Raw genomic sequence first — 22,156 nt, 5'->3', positions numbered from 1 at the left:
ATTACTGCAATTCAGCCAAATCCGTAATATAACCATTTGTTCATGAAAATTAAAATTCTGGGAAAATTTTCAAATATTAGGATCTCGGAATTGTGAATTTAATATATTTTTTAAATAAAATAAATTTAGTGAGAGACTAATTTTGCGACAGAACATCACTGTTACTTTTCTTACGCGAGATGTTATCAACTTGAAGGACCACATCAAATCACTACTATTCATTTGTATTCAAGTCAAAGCGTGGTTCAGTCCGAGCAAAGAAGGGTCAAAAAGTTTACTCGATGAGAAATTTCTTGCTGGTCAACACAGTACGGATTCCAGCAGCTGTACAGTTGGTGTGTATCCAGCAGCCAATATTCCGTCGATGTGGATGAAGCCGACTGCGATTGTTCCGAATGGAGACATTTTTTATGTTCAACGGAGAAACAAGTTTAAATTTTCTTAAATTTATTAATTATCATTACTTCGGGAAGTAATAATAATTAATATTAATATTAATATTACTTCGGGTTTTACTTCGGGAAGTATTTGAATATTTCTGCCTCTTCAAACTTTATTATCGTTATATGTATAGTTGTCTCCTATTGTGGTCTACAAATTTCTCCACATCTGTGCAAACTCATTTACCAACGGGACACATTAAAATTATCATCTCTTTCAGCCTAATCCCTGTCCTTTTTTTCATTGATCAGTTTTGTTTAATCACATAAATACACAAATTTCAGTCTTCGAAACAACTGTTTATTACTATCGTTGTCGTCGTAGAAAACCCCGACCCCCATAGCCCAATTTCCAAGGTCAAACATTTTAAATGCACTCAGCCTTACCCTCCTACTCTAGCACTCGAGTCCCAAAACGGACCATCTCCTCATACACAATCTCCATCCTCGTTTCACCTCAGTTTCCTAATCTACCAATGAAAATTAGTGTTATATTTTGTAATCCAAGCATTGACTAAATTCGCCATTCCAAATTTCCACCTTCGACTTCTAAAAATTCGACCAAAAACGGAGTTATCTTCCAAATTTAGAACTGTCAAGATCACTCTTGAAATACCCATCGGGTAAAGATCGTTCCTAAAAAACAAATTAAAATCTTCCGTCTAAAATTATTAAAAGTTTATAAAGTGTAAAAGTTCATTAAAAAATATGTGTGTGTGTGAATAAAATCAAGATTCTACTTAAACATCAGGTTATCCGTTATTTAAAGAATAAACATTGAACCTTGCAAAACCTTGTTAATTATTAACTGACAAAAAAAAATGTGTTGTGTCACCAGAAGGCACAAGAGCGATATTAGCCGATACATCTGGTGATACACAACCAGGGGAACACTGGATCACCATGTACGTCGATCGCGATGGTAGAGAATGGTATTTCGACGACTTCGGGTTACCTCCCAGTATGCCATATTGTAGGATTCGGGGTAGACTTAGTTTAAGGGAACATCCGAATCTAACCACAGACGAATAATAACTAAATAATATATTTATTCGCCGAGGCGTTAGTCAGGGTTACAGAGTTAAATATTGGAGCACAGTAATTAGATAGATGTTATCAGGTGAGACACTGATAGCCAACTGGCTTGTGTCCACTGGGTATTGTTCAATAGTGCTGGGCAAATTCCTCTGGGTGCGTGTGTGTGTGTGTGTGTTCACTGTGCTCCTGCGGGTGACTTCAGGTGGTCAGTCCTCAGACGGTATGTAGCCGCTACAATATGACTTTGCAAAACTCTGCGAGACCTGTGAACTCTTCGGGTGCAGCATTTGACAGCTCCACCATTATGAATCGAGTTAACGTCGAAATTACTGCGTACTTTTTGGCATCACATGCCAATGTTTGCTACTTCTGAAACGTTCGATTCGTTATTCACCAATCAATTTATATCTAATGACCATCTAGTATATGAATCTCATGATGTATTTCTGCAGAAAAAATGTTCGATGCGGGACCCGAGGGGGCGAGTATTTTTTAGGGATGGCCGAAATAAAAACTGATTACGGGAGGATGGGCCGAAAGTCGAGAAATCACTGCACGGGGCGATGGTCAATCAAAGTCACTTTTTTATTAAAAATAAATATTCAATTGTACAATGCACAGAGCGCGACTAATGTCGCGAGAAAAAAGAGCCAATCAACAACTACTTGAGTGCGGCACAATTTTAATTAGTTGTTACGTCGTTGGCCGTTCGTAACTGGGTGGCGTTGTGCATTTGGCGGTCAAGTTAAATTCCAGTATATCCCGTTTAATTCCATTAATAATTTAATTATTTTATTCTTATTAATACTGCGTAGCTGAACACGTGTGCTCTGGTGGACAATGACATGCCTTTTAAAATTCAATAACAGAGTGCTTATTAGGATGGCCCATAAGTGAAGGAAATCGAATTTCACCCTGCCTATTCGTGGTACACATAGCTAAAAATATCAGGATCATATGTAAATTTTTTTGGATTTTTAAACACATTTTTAGAGGTTGCGCCAACTGGTTTAATTTCTTATGGACTTTTACACGTGACGGACAGACGAAATGCAATAATAATTTTTTTTAAATACAATGACTCGACCTTTCGTTATGAACTATCGTACACTTTCCGGCAGAAAGGCTAAGAGTAAGATAAGATTTTTCTCCCAACAAAAAAACGATTTATTATTAAAATAAAAATCGTAATTTCTGTTCAATTTAGAGATTTTCGGTGGTGTCTACGACGCTTCGGGAGTTTTCGATTTTCTTCTCGATTCGGTTAGATGATCATTGAACTATCTGACTATGATTTAGGGGGAAGAAATTTTTTTTTTGCAAATGCAATGTGGTGAAAAACAGGAAAGAAAATTGTCAAATTTTTCGTGTAGAGACAGGTGTCTGACTCATCCGGTGCTTTTATGACGGTCCTATACAGTGAAATGGAAACCAGGCAAAAAAATTTGGCCTGCCGGACTGACCTTTCCTGAAAAGGAACTGAACCCTTAGTACGTTAAGCTGGTTATGGCATATAATTTCATTTCGAATGTGAAGATCTCTCAATTATTTATATTTTTATTACAAAATAAACATTGTTAATTTAATCAATTTACAGAAATTTCAACAAAATTTGAATCGTAAAAATAGCTTAATTCTAAATTGATTTTTGATGTTTCGTAAATGTCGGAAGAAAGCCCCTTAGGTACTACCTGGACGACACCCGAAGCACCACCCGCGGTCATTCCTACTACCTGACACGGGACCGTCGTTGAGGGTATTTAACTTCTGCCTAATTTTTATAACCCTTAACTACCAGTAGGTCAGACATTTTACTTGAACTTAAAACGCTTCGCGCAACCACTACAATTTGTTTAATTTTTTTTTGGATAATTTTCTTGGGTAGTCTATTAATGGAAGAATCATTTTCCGGGATAGGCTCTTAAACATTAGGGGATCCGAAAAAATGGGCCATCCTAGTGCTTATTCATGAAGAATAGGATACACAATTGGAAATAACCAGTTGAAAATAACAAACGTAAAAAGGGGTGGGTCACGGGCCAAGAGGGTCAATTGTGGGAATATATAATTTTTTTTCGTCACAAACGAAAAATAGAATTAATATTACGCAATCATTTTTAAAAAAGATCAGGATATCATTAACAAAACTTTACTGAGTTTTCCACGTTAATCATTTGGGGGTCCTAAAAAGGGCCGTTTGGTTCTGAAAAAATAGATTAATTGAATGGTTTTTCATGTTGTACAGAGTCCTCGAGAGAACGTGAGTTTAATGAGCAGATGATGATTATAATAGTTTGAAAGAGTTGACTTTTGAATAGGCGAAAATAGTTCAAATTATCCTTTCACACACAGTGAGAGAATGAAGACGGTGTGAGATACCAAATTAACGCGATGAAACTAAAAATACTTTTCTAACTTTAGGAATATTGTTTGGGATACAAATTATTTGAATTATGAAAATCGAGATGATCCTGATGCACATGAACAGTAGTGCAATCGACTTTGTGACACTGATTACAGGACCATATCTGACAAATCGACTTGAGGCAATCAGTACCAAGCTTATTGCGTTTCCTGTGGTTGACATCTGTCACAATCGAGAAAATACGCTCTGCTTCAGCATTAGAATGGGGTAGACAGAGAATAATTTTTGTGAATTTTGTCAGATTCGGGAACATGACAGAATCAGTAAAATCTTTTAACTCTGATACTTCATTCCAAAACTGATCAACAGGTAATGCACACACACGTTTTTTCTCGTCTGAATGAATAAAGGCATCAGGCAATGGGTGCCATTCAAAAGCTAAATCAGTTTCATCAAAATGACCAAAATGAGAAGCGACATTTTGAATAACTGTCGATTTAATGCGTTTGATATTATCGTCTAGTGCCGATTCAGGATCAAAAAATTTCAAATATTGAATAATGGGATGCGCGTGCGGTAAACGCGATTTCATTTCGGAAGTCGCGATTATGTAAAAATCTTAACATTTAAGCCGAAATTGCTGAGCGACAGGTCGTGGGAACTTCTGAACAAGCTGGTTGCATGCCGGTCCGAGGCTAATCTCCTCCAAGGGAAGAAAGTGATCCGGATGATTAACATTGATATGTTTCACGAAAAGTTGATCGATGACATCTTTCTTCAAAAAATTCCGCGCGATTTTACGAATGAGTCCCTCACTGCATTCAGCCAATTTATGAAGCATAAACTGACGTGACTGAAAGAGGGCATTGAAAGAATTGAAAAAATTCAATGAATATTGCAAAAAACGAAAATAGCCCTTCACACATTCATCATCCAGCAATTTATGCAAATTATGAGCAGAAGATGATTGCTCTTCCAGTATAGCTGATAAGAAGAATAATTTTAAGGGTTCCCAATTATGGATAATTCGCGTGACACACTGATGTAAACACAACCATCGTGTGTTTGACACGCTTGTAATGCACCCGAGCGGTTGGGTTCGAGTTTCGGGATTAACACACGCGGGTAGAGGATAGGAACAGATATCTTCAATTGATTAACTACCTTTATTGGTTATTCCCCAAATTTATTAACAATTAAAGACTCGCTCTGAGACAGAAAGTATCAGGCGAGTATAAGTACAAAAGAAGTAACTCTTTACAAACGGTATTCGGATAACTGGCCCAGAGAATACGAGTCCTCGAGTATTTATTGTCTTGTGGATTCGTATTACATCGCACGGTGATGCGCTAGAGGCCAGTTCGAGGCGTAAAGCGCTGACACTGCGCCCCAGTTATCTACATAAGTTGAATATACGTGGATTTATCCACATATATTCATTACCTTTTATTTTCCTTTCTTCATATGTTTTGCATTCCGAATAATACGTGCCACTTTCGTGTCCTCGTATTCTCCGGATTACGAAACTGAAATGTTATGGCATTTTGGGGCATAACACGCTCAATATTTTCAATTTTTGTTCTCCGAAGAATTCCTGATATTCTTCTAAAACCGCGCATCGTTTCGGACTATTCGAGAGATACATCGATGCACCTCTAATCAATTCTTCCGGCTCATTGGGCAACTTACTACAAGCTTTCGACGCTACGATCCCGGATGAATGGCAAATGCAATTCATCAAAATCAAATTCGGAACCTCTAATTTCAATCGCTGTGCGAAGGAATTTCTAACACCGACCATAACACTCGCATTATCACAGGCCAAGCCCACGATATTCTGCAAAGGAATTTGTTTTTCGCGTCAAGATAATTGAAGCGAATTATAAATTTTTTCTGCTGAACCATCCGTTGGATCCAGTTCGAGAAGATCTAATAATTCCGTGTGAACATTACCGCTGTCAGGAGAAACATATCGCGCGAGAACACGAAAAACTTTCTTTTTCGAAATATCTGTTGTTTCGTCTGCAAGAATTGAAAACTTATTTATCCTTAAAATTTTCACGAGATTATCGTTCGCGACTTTACCCAAAATATTGGCAATGATGCAAATATTTTGGGGAAAGTCGCGAAGTGTACCACACTTTGTACGTTTCATAGAACAATCTTGCGCTATTATACTATCCGGAAATGATCGTTTCATTACAGGAAAAACATTACGCTCTGCAATGCAATTAGCCAATAGGATTTCCGCGGTTTTAACTGCTTTTTGATGGGCCAATGCAACACTACTGGAATCTTCCTCGGGAGCATTCCCTTTATCAATTAATTTTGGACCCCCGGGGATGAAATTGGGCTTCAACATATTATCTCTATGCCTATCAGTCTCGGCACGCTTCCGAAGCTCAGATTTCCCAGCGGCAATCTGCTTATTACATGCACAACAAAACACATGATTTGGATACTTATCAACTCTTTTCACCCATCCAGAAAACTCAGGTTCATGTTTCCAAGATTCTTGAAATATTTTCCTTTTTTTCCATACTCGAGTACTGGAAACTGGACTTCCTGTCACCTTCGTCTGGTCCACTTCCAGCTTCTAACTATCCAAAACACTCGAAAATCACAGACAAAAACGAAATGGCACGTTGAGGTTCGATCGCTGTTTGTCTTAGACTGAGTGAGCCTCTTCAGCTCGAATTTAGTTTTAGAAGTCATTGTTTTGATATATACGAGTGTGTATGTGTGAATGTCAACACATGTCAAAAATTTGTTCCCCAACAATGGAGTTCGTCACACTCCATAGTGTCAATTCCTAGAACGAAAATACCTAGAAGGAATGAAAAGAGCATTGAAAAGCGGAAGAATGCAAGTATATAAATCTATGTTCCCCTCGTAAGCCTCAAAAAAGACAAATATCAAGTACTGAAGTACTGTATTTGTTTTTGTTAAAATCAATTAATGTGGTACCTAAAATAGATTAGATTCTTATTGTATTATGCTTATAGAAATTATTAGAAATATAGAATAGAAATGATTAAATCCGCCACCTTTGATTTGAGCCTGTGGTCGCGCGCATGCCCAGTAGCAGTAGTTGCGCGAGGGAGCTGCGCATGAAAGTCCCATGCATGGGATTTGGCATACCCCGTAGCAGTAGGTGCGCGAGGGAGTTGCGCATGAAACTCCCACGCGTGGGATTTTTGCCCCCCTCTGGCATCACTGACTGATACCGGTCACAGGCCCAGATACTGCAAAAGCCCGAATTCCGGGGCACTCCATCTCCCTGGAACCTTTCAGAAGGATCGTTGGCCAGGACGTGGCGCCTCAGGTGTCCGATTATTCAACCCACTCATCTGAGGTGCAGGAGTACGCCGGTTGCCGATAACCGGGAAGCGGTAAGAATGAGCGCGCGCGAGAAGAATTCGGTGCGAAACCGAACAGGACGATCTGCTCAGAGGTCGTTCTTACGGATCGGTAACAAATAAACCACTTCAGATTCTCCTTCATCAGTTGAAAGACAAAACTACGATGAGCGCTGCTGAAATGCGCGACTTTATTTACACAGTTACCTATCTTAAGCAATCATTTAATTCCTCATGAAGATGAAATCTGGCAGTTACTGCTATCTTTGTGTAAAATAATCAATGTTGTAACAAGCCCAAACATCTCACAAAATGAACACCTGGTTTTGAGTATCCTGATTACAGAATATCTCGAATTATTAACAGCATATTTTCTCCTACTTCTGAAACCAAAACACCGTCATTTGATATATTATGCGCGGGTGTTGCGTCTTTGTGGGCCACACGGAAAAATTTCCATTTTTAGATCTGAGGGTAAACATCGATAAGAAAAAATAACGTCCTGTGTTGTGATTAGTCATGTCGATGTCTGCTGGACGATACCTAATAAAAATGAGCTTCATTTAAATCATAGATTTCTGATGAACGATACTGCAAAAAATGATGGTACCTTTGATTCTGAACCGATTGTAATTACATCGGTAACATTTTTAGGATATAGCCAATTTTCTGAATCGGCACTTGCCCTTGGCAATAATGTTGCCAAAGTATCAATATTATTAAGAGTGTAGAGTTCAAAGGTAAAACCTTCAAATGCAGGGGTAAAATTCAGCTCTAATTGATCAACTAATTCGAGGGTTACAACTATTCTATCTGCTTAATCTTGGAACTCCGTTTTAGAAAATACTCACTGATGGAGCCGGAGGGTTGGAGGAACTCGAAGGGGAAAGGCTCAAGGCCTTTGATTGGTCAAAATTAACGAGGGAATGTCCTTTGAGGGCTGAACTTGGGAGGTAGGGAGAAATGAGGGAGGACCTGTACTGAGGTATTTGGGAAAGTCTTTTGGGGAACTTTAAGAAGGATTTGGGCGGAAGAGTGCAATTACATAGGGAACGTGAGGGATTGGAAAATGTGGGGATTATAACAATAAACTAATGGGACGGAAATTTGGGGTGGAGCATCTGGTTAACAGAACTAAGGTTTTTTTGGGAAACTACTAGGGATTATGGCGGGTATGCAAAATGGGGTTAACCAATTTTCTATTGATTGACTCGACACTATCGCATCCTGAGATTGACGAACACTAACTGAGTCATTTGAGCTTCCGGGGTCAGCTCCTTGATCTACTGATACGCGATGTCGCTTGGGAATTTTGGACATTAGCCGCCTGTCATTCTTTACCGACTGCCGTTATTAATTCACGATTCCAACAGCTATTATACGTTATTAAATGTGCGGTCCCAAATTGGGTCCTGATCTTGGGCATAGTAGACTCAGAGGTACCCTCTGGTTTCCTCCTGGTCGTACTCTGACTGTCCTGGACTCTTTAAAAACTGACCAGGCTCAAATTCGCTGACCTAAGTTATCTTACGATGTCCTGTACTACCATTGTCCTGTCTCGTCATTGACACAACATTCGCGCAGTCCACCATTTCTTTGTTTTTAACTGGACGTGCTGAAAAGCCATGAAACTGCGTAATATAATATTTGAGCAACATCGCGAAAGTGCTGACAATGATCCAAATATCCGTTGGATTGTCTAACACAATTGTCGAAACAGAGTGATGGGTGTGCTGACCAATGTCTCAACATCAGAAACTGCCTCCCACGATGTCTCGAGACACCGTGGGACCTCTGATCAATGTTTCTAACGGATGTCTCAATGTAGTGGAAGATTCCAATACGTCACACTAGTATTTAATTCGCTTATTGTGAATCAGGATTGCCGATTGGTCTCTTCAAATTCAAATTGACCATTAGTTTGATGTTAGATAAGGTTTGAAAATCCCAACTGAGCGTAATTTTTGCCCAACTTTCTTTCTGATTTATTTATCAGTTTTGGCTATTTGTGACGATGACAATCCAATTTTTCCAGTTTTCATCTTTTATATTAATATAATACTGAATATAAATTTGTTACTACTATTGACTGATGATTGATTGGTATATTTGGCATTATTATCATGAACAAAAATTCAATTTTGCCCATTAACCATCAACATGACAATGAAGCATCAATAATGAAAATAATTTTCCTATCGATCCCGTATGTCTCTGATGACTGTAAAATGCTCTCCAGGTGCAACGGTATCAACACGTGGTAGATTCATGACAGAAGCTGACAAGGTCCATTCTCCAACCGAGCGCCCCCTATACCTCTACATTCAAGGCCACAACAAACGGAACATTGACTTGGCGATTCAAAAGATTCACGAGATAATAAAGACCGAACACCAGGGCTCGTTGAACCGTCCGAGTAGATTTACTAATGCTCCACCACCCTTGATGAGCTTGCATTCAGGCACTCCTTCAATCGAGAAAATATGCGTCGGCATTGAGAATGCTCCTCAGGGTTTCGACCTAAGAGGAAGACTTGTTGGGGCTGGAGGTGCTAATTTATTGTATATACGAGGAGAAACTGGTGCTAATGTGTCACTGAGAGGTAGAGGATCGCAGTTCATAGATCCAGTGCTGAATGGTGAATCCCCTGAGCCCCTTCACTTATACATAGAGCACCTGAAGCCCGAGGCACTGCAGAATGCCAAGCAATTGGTGATTAATTTGATCCAGACGATGCAGTCGGAGTTACAGGCATACATTCAACAACAGCCACCACCTGTTCAGTCACAGCAGGTGATAGAGACATCACAACTGCAGCAGATTCAGCAGGCACACTTTCAGACGATGAATATTGGAGCTTTGGGACAATCTAACGTTGTTACTATTCAGCATCAGGATATCATTCAACATCCACAGAGCAGTGTTGTTACATTACCAGCTACGATTCTTACTGCTACTATGGCCGGAGCTCCAGGGGCGGGGGTTCCACCTCCTGGGGTGCATATTCCTGCTCATGCAGGACCTTTGGCTCCTTCCACTCCAGCACAGGTAGGCACTTTTGATAATTAGGAGAGCAAAAAGGGGATTTATCGTTATTCTTATAATTATCACTTAGTAACGATCTGATACGACGTTTTGCTATTCAGTTGTTAATTTATATAATTTATTCTGTTCATATTATCAAAAGGCAAGGGTAAACATCAATCTGTATGGATGTTTTATTGTTATTTAAGGAAATAAAGCCCCTTTTTCATTTCTCACACATATTCATTTTTGTAATATTCTTTTCTACCTATGCTATGTAACAATTCGCCTTATTTCATTCTCTTCAAAGGAGTCTATAAAATATCAACAGATTAACATCCGACTTACATTTAAAAAAAGGGAAATGTTTAGTTTTCACTCATAGACAGGAAGAAGTACAAATTAAACTTTCCCAATAAGTATTCTCATAAACAAACTATTTCGGCTTTCGAAACGGTGAATAAGGACTGTATGACTCCACTCGCGATTAGATACAGTATAGTTGTGCACGTAATTATTGTTTTGTTTGAACACGTGCACTTTTCGAGCTATTGAAATTAACGTCACTCGAAAGAATATGAAGACTAAGTTAGGAATTTGATTTTTAATTGTTTATTCTCTTACAAGAAGAAATAACACAGAAGTTTAATATTCACTGTTTTTTATATTTTACGATATTGAACCAATAGACTTTACAGAGATTTAATTTATGTTAAAAACTTCACACACTTATGATAATTGTAGGTTTTTTGGTGAATGATAACAGACAATAAAAATAAGCATATAAAAGGCAAAGTATTCAAATCGCGAAATGCGGAATTGAAAACCCCGGATATGTCTGTACGGAATCGGTGTTTATGTTTCGAACACGTATTTTTGACTGACTTCAGCACTCTTTCAGTATGCCCCTTCTCGTCTCCTGAGGGTGTTTTTTCCTCTGTGAGGATCTTAAAGGGAGTAGGAAAGGCTGAATTTTAATTGGCGAAAATTTGACTTCAGGGGAGGTACTTCTAAGGATCAAGGGAGACACCTTTCCATTCGGATAACCTTTTTTTTGAGAGGGATTTTGACCGCTGAGGGACTGGCGGGAGGAGAGAGGTATTCTGAGACAGCTGCAAAAGATTAAGTTGTAAACAACTGCAATATTCGAGAGTTTAGTGTGGGAATTTGACGTGAAAGTTGGACTTTATGAAGGGGCAATTCTGTAGAGATGGTATACAAAAAAGAGACCCGGACCTTAAACGTTTCTTTTTTGCATTTGGTTTTGGGAAGATCATAGAGACAAAGAGAACGGGGATTTGCCATGCCCGAGGAGCAACATTTTAGTTATAATTTTTCCGTAATCACGACATACCCGAGACTTCCTAAGATTGATAGCTACCTTCCTTTTCTTCTCAAATTTGGAGATGAAACAATAGTCGTTCTTTCAAACAATGCAATTAGCCTAATTGAAACCTCACCCTGCTGAGGAGTGTTCATTATTTACAAAATATATTTTTTCCAAGAGAACTCCATGAATTTATAGAATAAAAAGAATATATTGACTAGGATTGGTAATTTTTCTTGAAAAAAAAAACTCGTGTATCTGTACGTGACACAACTCCTCTTACCTTTGCCTCCGAAAGTTCTTTAATTAACTGTACCCGATGGATAGGATTCGAAAGAAACATAATTCCAAGTCAATCAGCTATGTCAGACATGGACAAAATAGGCGGATAACAACTATTGGAAATGGAATAGTTATAATGATTCTAAACGTGTGAATCTTATTTATTTTTTCTATTTTATACGCTCGAAAGGTCTAACCGCTCTGATTCGTTTCCTTAGAGGAACTAATTGAAAAGACTAAAGGGCAACGACATTCTGGACCTGATGCCTCACATTAACAAGAATCCCACTCATGCACCTCTATTTAAACCCAAGAAAACAGAGCATATACACCATACCCCAAATTTCTTAGAACTTTCACCCATAAAAATGTTTTTCAATCCCTAGTGGAAAGACGGGAATAAAAGAAATACAAATCATACAAAGACCTATTCAGTCCGACTGTAAATTAATTTTTGATCAATAATTTGAAATGTAAACACTAATAACAACGTTATCCATTTCCTTTTTACACGTGATGATCTTGAAACAGAATTCAGCCAGATTATTGGAGTTTGCAAGCTGTCAGCTTTTTTCAACCTGTTTTAGTTCGTAATGTAAATGCCTCTCCACGATATATACAACTCAACACTAGTTCCTTGATGATATCGAACCTACAATATTTCAGTAGAAACTTTTTTTCCACCAGTAAATTAATTAAACGCGTTGAAAAATCTCTCGAAGAAAACATAATTTTTTCTGCCGAACTCTTCGCCTCAGGATGTTCAAAAAAACAGAAAATTGCTCAGCGTATCTCTAAGAATACCCGACATTGACAACATGATTTTTTATTTTCATCTCAGGACCTCCAGACCCTCATCCCCCCCTCGCCAGTGGGTCAGGTTCAGCTGATTGCTCCCCCGCCAACAGTGAGTCAGGTGCAGTACCAAATCCACTCAGGTCAACCTCTGCACATTCAAGTACCACCATCGTCGCATTCTTCCACTCAACCAGTAGCACAAATGTACGTAATGAGTCAACCCCCACCAGCAAGTCCAGGTCACTCTGGCTTTATATCAAGCAGCAGTGGACCAGTGAGTGGTGCTGTGTCCTACGTGTATACGCAGCCAAACATGCCAAGACCATTGACCCCTGGCCAAACTGGAATTGAGAGTGTGAATGTCAATCTGCAACAGCCACCGCCATCAACACCGTTGAACATAACACATCAGCCGCCCCCACCCCTTCTCCACCTGCACTTCCCCCCGCCAAATTTTCCTCCTAATCATCCTCCCCCACCAATTCCCCAGACATATCAAATACAGTACCAACAAGTGCAAACAAGTGGACAACAGTTTGTCCTTCAACCAGAACAAATAGTTCCTCCAGTTCAGCAAAATCCAGACCAACATTTAACTCAGCCACAGTTTGAAGAACGGCCAGATCATTATCACATACAAATGCCACCGCCAACAGCCCAAACCTTTCTTGTGCCGAATTCTCAATCTCCTCATCTGCCGGCTGGTCCTCCAGTGCCCATTCACGAGGGACCACAACATCACGAGGGTGGACTTGAACAAGGACCACAACCCGTTCCCCCACCTCAAATGGTACCACCCCCCAATCAACTTGGTAGTTTTATGAATGTGTTAACTAGTGTACCACCACCCAATCAACAAGGAGGGAGTCAGAATGCGCCTTGGTTGTACGCTGATCAACAGCCTCAGGGCCAAATGCAGGTAATTCAAGTTAAACATTGAGTTTTATTGATTGAAAGCTTTTCATAATGTGAATGTAAGTTGACTTGGCCTCATTGAATTTCGGAGGGACCGAGTAATCCGGCTGTAGCCAATGTTTGAGCAGAGAGCAATCTCACGCTAGGATCTAGCACTAATGGCACTGCGATGGTCGCCAACGTACACTTTCTTACTGTACTTCCTGGCTAAACTGTTACTGTATAAATTACGATATTTATTGATATACTTTCGAGTTGCGAACAAGGATAAACAGATCATTGGTGTGAGAGGGTATATCGGAAGACTCTTTGAGAAACTACTTGTAGGCCGCGAAGACTAAAATCTCTCGGAGTACGGAGATTAAATAGTTTGCGAGTAGCCAGATGATTGTAGATGACCGATTCAATAATAATGACATTGTTCGGACCGGGATCTGGTTCGGGGAATATTTTTAAGAGATGGGCGAGAGGAAAGTGGATTAGATTCAGGAGCATTTTGAAAGGGTCAAGAAAATTGTATGATCGATCGAACTTAACTGTAAGTGATGGTCGATCGAAATTATATGAGCTGGCTCGTCCGAAGAGATCAAATAGGTAGTAGCGCCTCTACTATGTGGTCCCACAGAATATCCCAAAAATTCAAAAATGTTTTACATGCTGCCCCCTATCTTGTGCTTACTCTACTCCTTGCCCCTAAACGCCATTATCTTTTTAAAGCTTATTAAATCGCGACTGTGGACCTTATGACCTTATTAAACCTTGGTCCACTGAGTGGGTAATTTTTCATAAGGGGGACGGGAGTTTGATCTCTTCGGACGAGCCAGCTCATATAATTTCGATCGACCATCACTTACAGGTAAGTTCGATCTATCATACAATTATATTTCGCTGTCTCGTCCTCGAGATCAAATAGGTAGATGTTTAAAGCGAGTTGCGATTTAATTCACATCTTTATTCTTGACACTAAACCCCAAAAGATGGAATAGGAATACGTTGCGAACATGCTTTCAATGGTTTATCCATTATTCTTGAAGAATTATCAGTTTGACACGACCACTGCTGCATATCTCATATCATTATTGACAGGAAGATTATAATGTCTAGCAAATACCCTTGACACTCTGTGTCCAGCCCGCGTCTTTTAGGATTGATTCTATATCTACACCTTTGTTGCAAGCAGACAACGTGGCGGCATGCCGAGTACTGTGTGCTGAAAACTTCGTTGTGTCAATTCCACTCTTCTTCAAAATATTTTTTATCCACTTACATATGGTTTGAGTTGTGGCTGGCTTGTGAGGCTGCTTCAATGTAATTAAAAGTGTATCACTGGAATACTCTCGCAAATTTTCGGTTTTCCGTAAATAACAATTAGGTATCAATGCCGCCCACAGCGCCGGCTGTTCTTTAAAGAATGGAAGAATGAATGTTATCTTGACTTACTTTTGCCCTTGGTCGTGTTGGTAGGATTTGTGATAGGAATACGGATTTTTTCCTCCAACACTTGAATATTTGACAATTGTATCAGAGATAGAGTTTGCACCCTCTGAGCCGTACATAAAGCAAGAATCGTTATTAGTTTCTTCGTTAATATCTTCAGATCAAGTTCTTCGTTTGGATATAAACCACTCAAGTATAACAAAACTTGTTGGGGATCCCATATTTCTGAATATTTTCGGCTCTGCGGGTGGAGTGAGCTTGCACCCCTGAAGAAACGACTCACCTGAGAATGTAAATTGACCTCTTTGCCTAATAGCCAGGATAACGCTGCTGTACAAGTGTTCAAGGTAGAAAAAAGACTTAATTTCTTTTCTCCGTTTGCACTAAAATTTTAGTACTACCCGAATTGATGATTGAAAAATGGGTAAATCGTTAGTCTGACAAAAAATTCCACCACCGCTTCAACACTGAGTCATATTGGCGCATGGTTGCTGGAGTTACTGCTGCCAATTTGTACTGAGAACGATTCTTCCGGTATTTGTTGTCTTCTCATTCCTCCGCAGATAGTCTTCCTGCCACCAGGGTAAGACTCCCCAAAGTGGGTGAGAACCGCTGAAAGGACAGATTAGAAGATCTTTAGCTGGAGCAAACATTATTGGCCCTTCGATCAACAAAGTCTTGAAGCGAGGGTACCAGCACTGGGTTGGCCAATACGGCACAATCAGTATACCTTCCGCCCCATCAGTGATCATTTTTTGCAACACACGTAGGATTACGGAAGAAATCCACAACAGAACTATTTGTTTCATTTCACTGTAAATGCGTCAATGGTGAGGGCACCTGAGTCTGTTGGCCATGATACATATCGTTGGCATTTATAATTGATACTCGATGCAAACAAATCTATATCAAAAGGTCCATAAATTTCTTCTAACTTCGCAAAGGCTGTGGTAGACAATTCCCACTCAATTTCCCCTGGTAATTTTCTCGATTCCTTGTCGGCCTCTACATTGTCCTTTGACATAATATAGGAAGCAAAAACGACTATTTTTCTAGCCTCGCACCATTGCTATAATCTCTTGCTCCTATCACTTAACTTGAGAAATTGGATACTCCCTCTCTTTTTTATACAGGCTATACCAGTTGTATTATCAACACGTAATAGAATTTCGCAATTTTTGTAATCTTTGGCAAACCATTTCAAACCCCTAAATGCTGCTTCCATTTCTAGCTCATTAATGTGACAAGATCTTTCATTTCTATCTCAGTGTCCACTTGCTCTTTCTCCATTACAGAAAACGCCCCCAACCAGTAAGGGAGGCGTCTGTGAAAATCTCCAATTGATGATTTTGTTGTCTAATTAATCTTCTCGCTGATGGTACATTTCGTATCCACCATTCTAAGTCTTCATGCATAACTTTCGGTAATCTCATTCTACATGAATAGTCCCCTGAGACACGATCCAGGGCTAAAAATTTTTCTTTTTCCAAACTTTTAACATGAACGTTACCATACTCCACTGCAGGACAAGCTGCCACTAGTGTACCGACAAATCTCGCTAATTCGCGAATTCTACATGTTTGTAAAGTTAAAAAATTTTGTGTCAGCCTCAAAATATGTTCTTTTTTACTTGATGGCAAATCTATGCCCAACTCCAAGCTGTTCAATTGGAAACCTAGGAATCTTACTGTATTACTCGGTGAAAACTCACTTTTTTCTTTGATTTTATTTTATTTTATTTATTTATTTATTTATTTATTTATTTATTTTTTTTGTGAAACTCATTTCATTTTATTTTGTGTTGATATACCCCATTTTGTAAATTAAATGTGCAACACTTCAAAACAAACCCCAAATTTTCTAATAACTGACGAGTATCATTGACATTTTTAAGGCCCTCCTCTCTAGTATTTCCAATTAACAAACAAAATCATCAATATAGACAATTGACACATGTCCCCTGGATCTGAGGTTATGAACTACTGGTCTGATTAATTTGGTGAACACTTGAGGACCCGCTGTGAGGCCAAATGGTAAATAATTCAATTCATATATATAACTCCCTGAAAACAAAGAAATACAGGTATTTTCTGTGTGTTTGATCAATTGGAACCAAGAAATATGAGTTTCTCAGATCAGTTCTTGCCATAAAAACAATTTCTATTCATCAATCTTTGAACCATTTTCATATCTTTCATTTTAAAATGCGGAGAATCTATGAATTTATTAAGTTTCTTTAGATTGAGTATGAACCGTTTACCACCATTGGCTTTATCCAGTAAAAAGTATGATGACAAAAATTGATTTTTTCTTGGTTGACATCTGCCGAGGACTTCCTCAATGCAAAAATTTTTCTATGGTTGTATGCATCATATTTGTATCCTCAACCGAACCAATTTGGCTCGAGTGGGGGTGTTGGTTGATAGGGACGATGGATAAACGATGGTTTATATCCTTTTCCCCTGATATGACGAAAGGATCTGATGTCAGGGCTTTCCATTTAGGTAGGGGAAAAAAAAACTAATCGTCCTGCAACATAGCCTGAACTTACATCTAACGACGTCGGAAACGATTTTTCGTACGTGGTCCCCATGAGTGAGAGCTCTGGGGTTATGTAACGTACCTTGTGTTCCAAAAAGTCGACCATCCACTTTTTTATTTTTTCCCAATAGCCCTTCTAACAAGAGGACTCATCAATGGCAGTATCATGGCACGTCTTGAAATAGAAATTTGATGCTGTAATACAGCAATAATCCAACTGGAATCGTTTAGTGCTGAAATCAATTGTGTATAATTGACATCGATGACTGGCTTCTCATTAGCTCCCTTAGCCTTGATGGCCCACATGAGCCCCGTGCCCAGCGCTGCCGTAGCTGTACTCAGTTGAGTTTGAATGTTACTCTGAAAAGGAATCTTTATTACCGACCAATGTAGTCTTGGCTGACTTTCTCTCTGGATTTATGTCAGGAGCTCTCAACACCCGATAATTTTATGCGTGTGTATGTCTGGTCCCCATGCGTGTTCGTTGCTCGGAACTTGTCCCAATAGATCGAGAATCTCGTCCGACAAAAAAACGAAATCCTGAGATTCATTGATCTCTTCTCAGAAATATTTACCTGTGATTCGTGTGTCTTACTGGTCTCCGGACGAGCAGCCTCTTCGTTGGGGTTGGTTGGTCCGTGGAGATCCTCGCGGGCGAGTCTGAGGAGTGCCATCTCTCTTGGAGAATGATCACCGCTGTATCAACTCGATTTGCCGCTTGTACTGAGTCTGAGGCGTGCGATCTCTCTTGGAGAATGATCACCGCTGTATCAACTCAATTCGTACTTGATCTCAAGTATCTGAGACGTGTTGTACCTCTCGGGTAACACTCACCGCCGTATCGATACCTGGATCTGTGATGCTTGGAATGGCCTGATGCGTCTGATGAATATGACGAGGAGTAGGAACTGTTCCGCCGATGACGACGATGTCGTTTGCCTTTACCCTCTCTTTCCAATCGTTGCACCTTCGCCATTACATCATCGACAAACTCATCCTTTCGTTTGTGATATCGCCGTTTATGATGTCCACGTTACTCCATCCTCTTCTTCACGTTCAATTTATGTGTATTTGACTTCAATTCTTATTTTTTGGGAAGCAAATATCGTGCGGGACTTCGCGGGACGGCACAGAAAAACGTAATGGCGTTTAGGGGCAAGGAGTAGAGTAAGCACAAGATAGGGGGCAGCATGTAAAAAATTTTTGAATTTTTGGGATATTCTGTGGGACCACATAGTAGAGGCGCTACTACCTATTTGATCTCGAGGACGAGACAGCGAAATATAATTCACAATCGCGTGGCGTTGGTCAAATCTCGTCAGGTTCTTTTAGCAAAAACTTATCGCGAGTCACTTGACGTACAAAAAAATAATAATGACCTTAGTGTTCATCACCGAACGATTGCTAATGCGCGAAACTAGAGAAAGTGATATCAATTCACTGGTAAGAGCAGAACAAAGTGAAGTGCTAAGTCGCATAGGCGCGAGAGATTAGGTGTTATCACATGAGAATCTACAAGACGACAGAGAGCGGGTTAAGAGACGGCAGGTGCCCCAATTCCGGGGTCACCAGGCCCATCTAGAGCAATTTGGAAGGATTGTTGCCCTATCCAGTACGTGGCGCCTTCCGTGTCATGGGTGAAAAGGCCACGACTCAAGTGAGTTGGTCAAGATGCGTGAGATAGGTAAAGCTGAGAGCAGAACGACTGTGTGTATGTGTGGAGAGGGTATGAGTGAGCGAAAACTTCCGTAAAAAACCGAACAGACATGAAAAATATTTTTTCTTTGACGAAAATAGTGAATCCGGTCACTAGTTCTACTGAGTATGAGTTGCGAGTAGTTACCGGACGGATATCTATCAATGGAATAAGCTCAAATGTTTGTCTCCGCCGGTCTTTTTACTGTCCTAAAACAATGTTTTCTATAACTACCCGTTTATTTAATAATATAATGAACCGGGAACGTATTTGAAGAAAATTAGCTCTGTCAGAAATCTGATTCTGCGCAGATTCAATCATCCGCCATTTTTGCTTGCCTTTTCCGCTTTTGACGACGATTGTTCATTTTACTCTTGCTCATTTCATCATTTCCTATTTCTTCGTTTTCCGTCGGTCCATTTTTCATTTGATTAACAACTCTTAATCACCTGAATGTCGCTGTAATAGGGCCCTGTAATTTATCATGATCAGAAGCTAGGCTCACACTCTTGGGAAGCATGCGTACAGTAGTATTCGAAACTTGACAATTCGGTCATGAAGATTATTATACGACCGTCTCAATTATTTTTAAATGCTCAAAAATTTGAATCACAATCGAATCTCATTCTATCAGAAGAATGCCACGTATGCATTGTTAACAATGAGACTTCATATTTGGATAAAAAAATAGAACACACGTATCATGGAGTCGTGAAGAATCTATAGTAGCCGGAAAATTGAGCAGCTCATGGTACAATGTTGTGTCCGTAATCACGAGTTGATTAGGACACGTTCGAGCTAATAAATTAATTTCACTCGAAAGAATAAAGGACTAAATTCACTTTACCTTTCTTTGCAATACCCAATAAATGTAATTAGTATCTATAAAATTTCACTGATGGGATTTGTTATATCATTTTATTGACGCGATAGTCGAGTTTTATTTAAATTTGCAAATGACCCTTCCCTGAGGTTGTACGGCTCAGGTAAACACTGTGGTACGTCAATGTTTTTTACGATATTTTTGGCTTACGGCGAGTAACCCGAAAGCGATACGGTTATAAGGGGTTTAAATGAATAACAGAACTTGATTAATTATAATTCTGTAGCGAAGTGGTAATCTAGGATAAGTGCATTTTTTTTGAAAACGGGTTTTTTGTTTAAATTGAAGCATAACATTGTTCCGGAGGTCCTCACAAAAGAATTTAGCTGAAAATTAATTTTTGGTGCCAGTATCGAACGAAAATGAGGAGGATAAGTGAAATTATGACAGCGCAAATGAAGATAATTTGACATGTCCTCGGAGGTTGAGTTGCTGGGAAAGGATAAGTTGACTTATCTTAGTATTTTTACACGACTTGCTTCATTATTTGAAATCGTGAATGCGTGCTTGCCTCTGAAAACAAGCCCCTCGTAACAGACCTGGTTCAAATCCAGCAATTAATTTTCAGCTAAATTCTTTTGTGAGGACCTCCGGAACGATGTTATGCTTCAATTTAAACTAAAAACCCATTTTCAAAAAAATGCACCTATCCTAGTTTACCACTTCGCTACAGAAATGTGTCCTGTGACTAAAATTTTATGAAAAACAATTTTTTTTTTGTATGAAGTTGTTAACAAGGGTTTACTGACAATAAAGTGGGAAAATTTACAAGTTGTATGTGCAAACCAAGAATTTTCCGGGATTAAACTATATTTCTAGAAATGGGAAGGTTACGCGTTTTCTGAAAAAATACAAAGATCTTTAACGGTCCTCTGGATATTAATTCCATATGCGACCGAACAGGATTAATTTCTGCACCCACAATATATAGAAATCACTGGTATTTTATTACTTTTCAAAGGTGACTGTCTGGTCTACAGAAAATTGGATTTAGTTTTACACAAGTATAAGTGACTCGAGAACTTAGAAACTATCGCCAATGTTGTCGGGAGGATGCTGATGTTCTAACTGACTCTCTTTCGTCGACCTGCACGTCTTCTATAACGTGACATTTTCTATGGGGGTCGGAAAATGCCCATCACTTTCGCCCTACTTCCCCTTTATCTAATTAGACTCAAAAATTTAAATCAATGGGCGCCAGATACTTTTTAAGCCGGAAGTATCAAACCGGAATTTTGGCTGAATCTCAATCATTGAATCCCAAAATACGCAAAAACGAAAACGTAACTAAAACATATATCAAAAAAAAGAAGACAATTAGATTTCGGGAGAAAGGTAATGGTCCTCGGGTCGCTGAGTATGCTAGGTTGTGGAGAGAGGGGTGGATTTCAGGTGGAACTAGAGGTATTGGCTACAAAATAAGGGATTTAGGAGGGAAAAATAAAAAAAAGAAGTCACAAGAATAATTAAATTATGTATATTCTTCCAAATTTTCCGTCCTCCCAATTATCCACAAATGATATTCAAAACTTTCCTAACTTTATGTTTCTTCAATATTCCCCTTAATTAATTTCCTTTAGTCTTGACTAGGATTAATAATCCTGAATAATCTTTAATAAATCCCTAATTATTATCAAAGCTTCGGAATAGGTTCCCAAATACTTTGCCGAATTCTCTAAATATATGTCTCCTAAAACTGTCACTTCAAACAATGTAAAAATAGCCAATAAATGTTAAAGATCTTACAGCATAGCTAATCTAAGGCGTGCGAGAGAGAGAGGGAAAGAGAGAGAGACGGATGCGAAACCCACCACGCGTAGGGGAGATTCTTTGGAGGCCGGAAGATACGCTTCCGTTGATTCGCGAAAACGCCTAGTCCGTAGAGGCGAAAATCAAAAGCTTTAGCCCATTAAATCGCGATACTCTAGTAGGTGCTTCCGGTAAACATTCAACAATTTCGAATCATTTCTAACCGTACAGGATCACCGTAATCCTGTCGGAAACGCGAACGCACTTTATGCGTGAGACAATGGGCCCACCCATGGTATTAC

General features: G+C 39.3%; 2 protein-coding genes across 6 annotated transcripts in view; one reads left to right on the top strand and one right to left on the bottom strand.

Annotated features, from left to right (window-relative positions):
• Window positions 1–22,156, top strand: part of LOC135169529 (uncharacterized) — a 131,044-nt gene that overhangs the window by 16,551 nt on the left and 92,337 nt on the right. For all 5 annotated transcript variants that reach the window (XM_064134599.1, XM_064134598.1, XM_064134597.1 and 2 more), the window contains exons 4-5: window positions 9,442–10,250; window positions 12,677–13,552. In XM_064134599.1, the coding sequence (XP_063990669.1) occupies window positions 9,442–10,250; window positions 12,677–13,552 (1,685 nt within the window). The remainder of the gene's footprint in view (window positions 1–9,441; window positions 10,251–12,676; window positions 13,553–22,156) is intronic.
• On the bottom strand, window positions 5,550–6,966 carry LOC135169780 (uncharacterized). The gene is made up of 3 exons (XM_064135076.1): window positions 6,891–6,966; window positions 6,767–6,810; window positions 5,550–6,439 (listed from the first exon to the last, which is right to left on the bottom strand). The coding sequence occupies exons 1-3, from the start codon at window positions 6,964–6,966 to the stop codon at window positions 5,705–5,707; spliced, it is 855 nt and encodes a 284-aa protein (XP_063991146.1). The 3' UTR covers window positions 5,550–5,704.

This window comes from Diachasmimorpha longicaudata, chromosome 15 (genome assembly GCF_034640455.1).
Source record: "Diachasmimorpha longicaudata isolate KC_UGA_2023 chromosome 15, iyDiaLong2, whole genome shotgun sequence".
NCBI lineage: Eukaryota > Metazoa > Arthropoda > Insecta > Hymenoptera > Braconidae > Diachasmimorpha > Diachasmimorpha longicaudata.
This window is presented reverse-complemented; position numbering and strand designations above follow the sequence as displayed.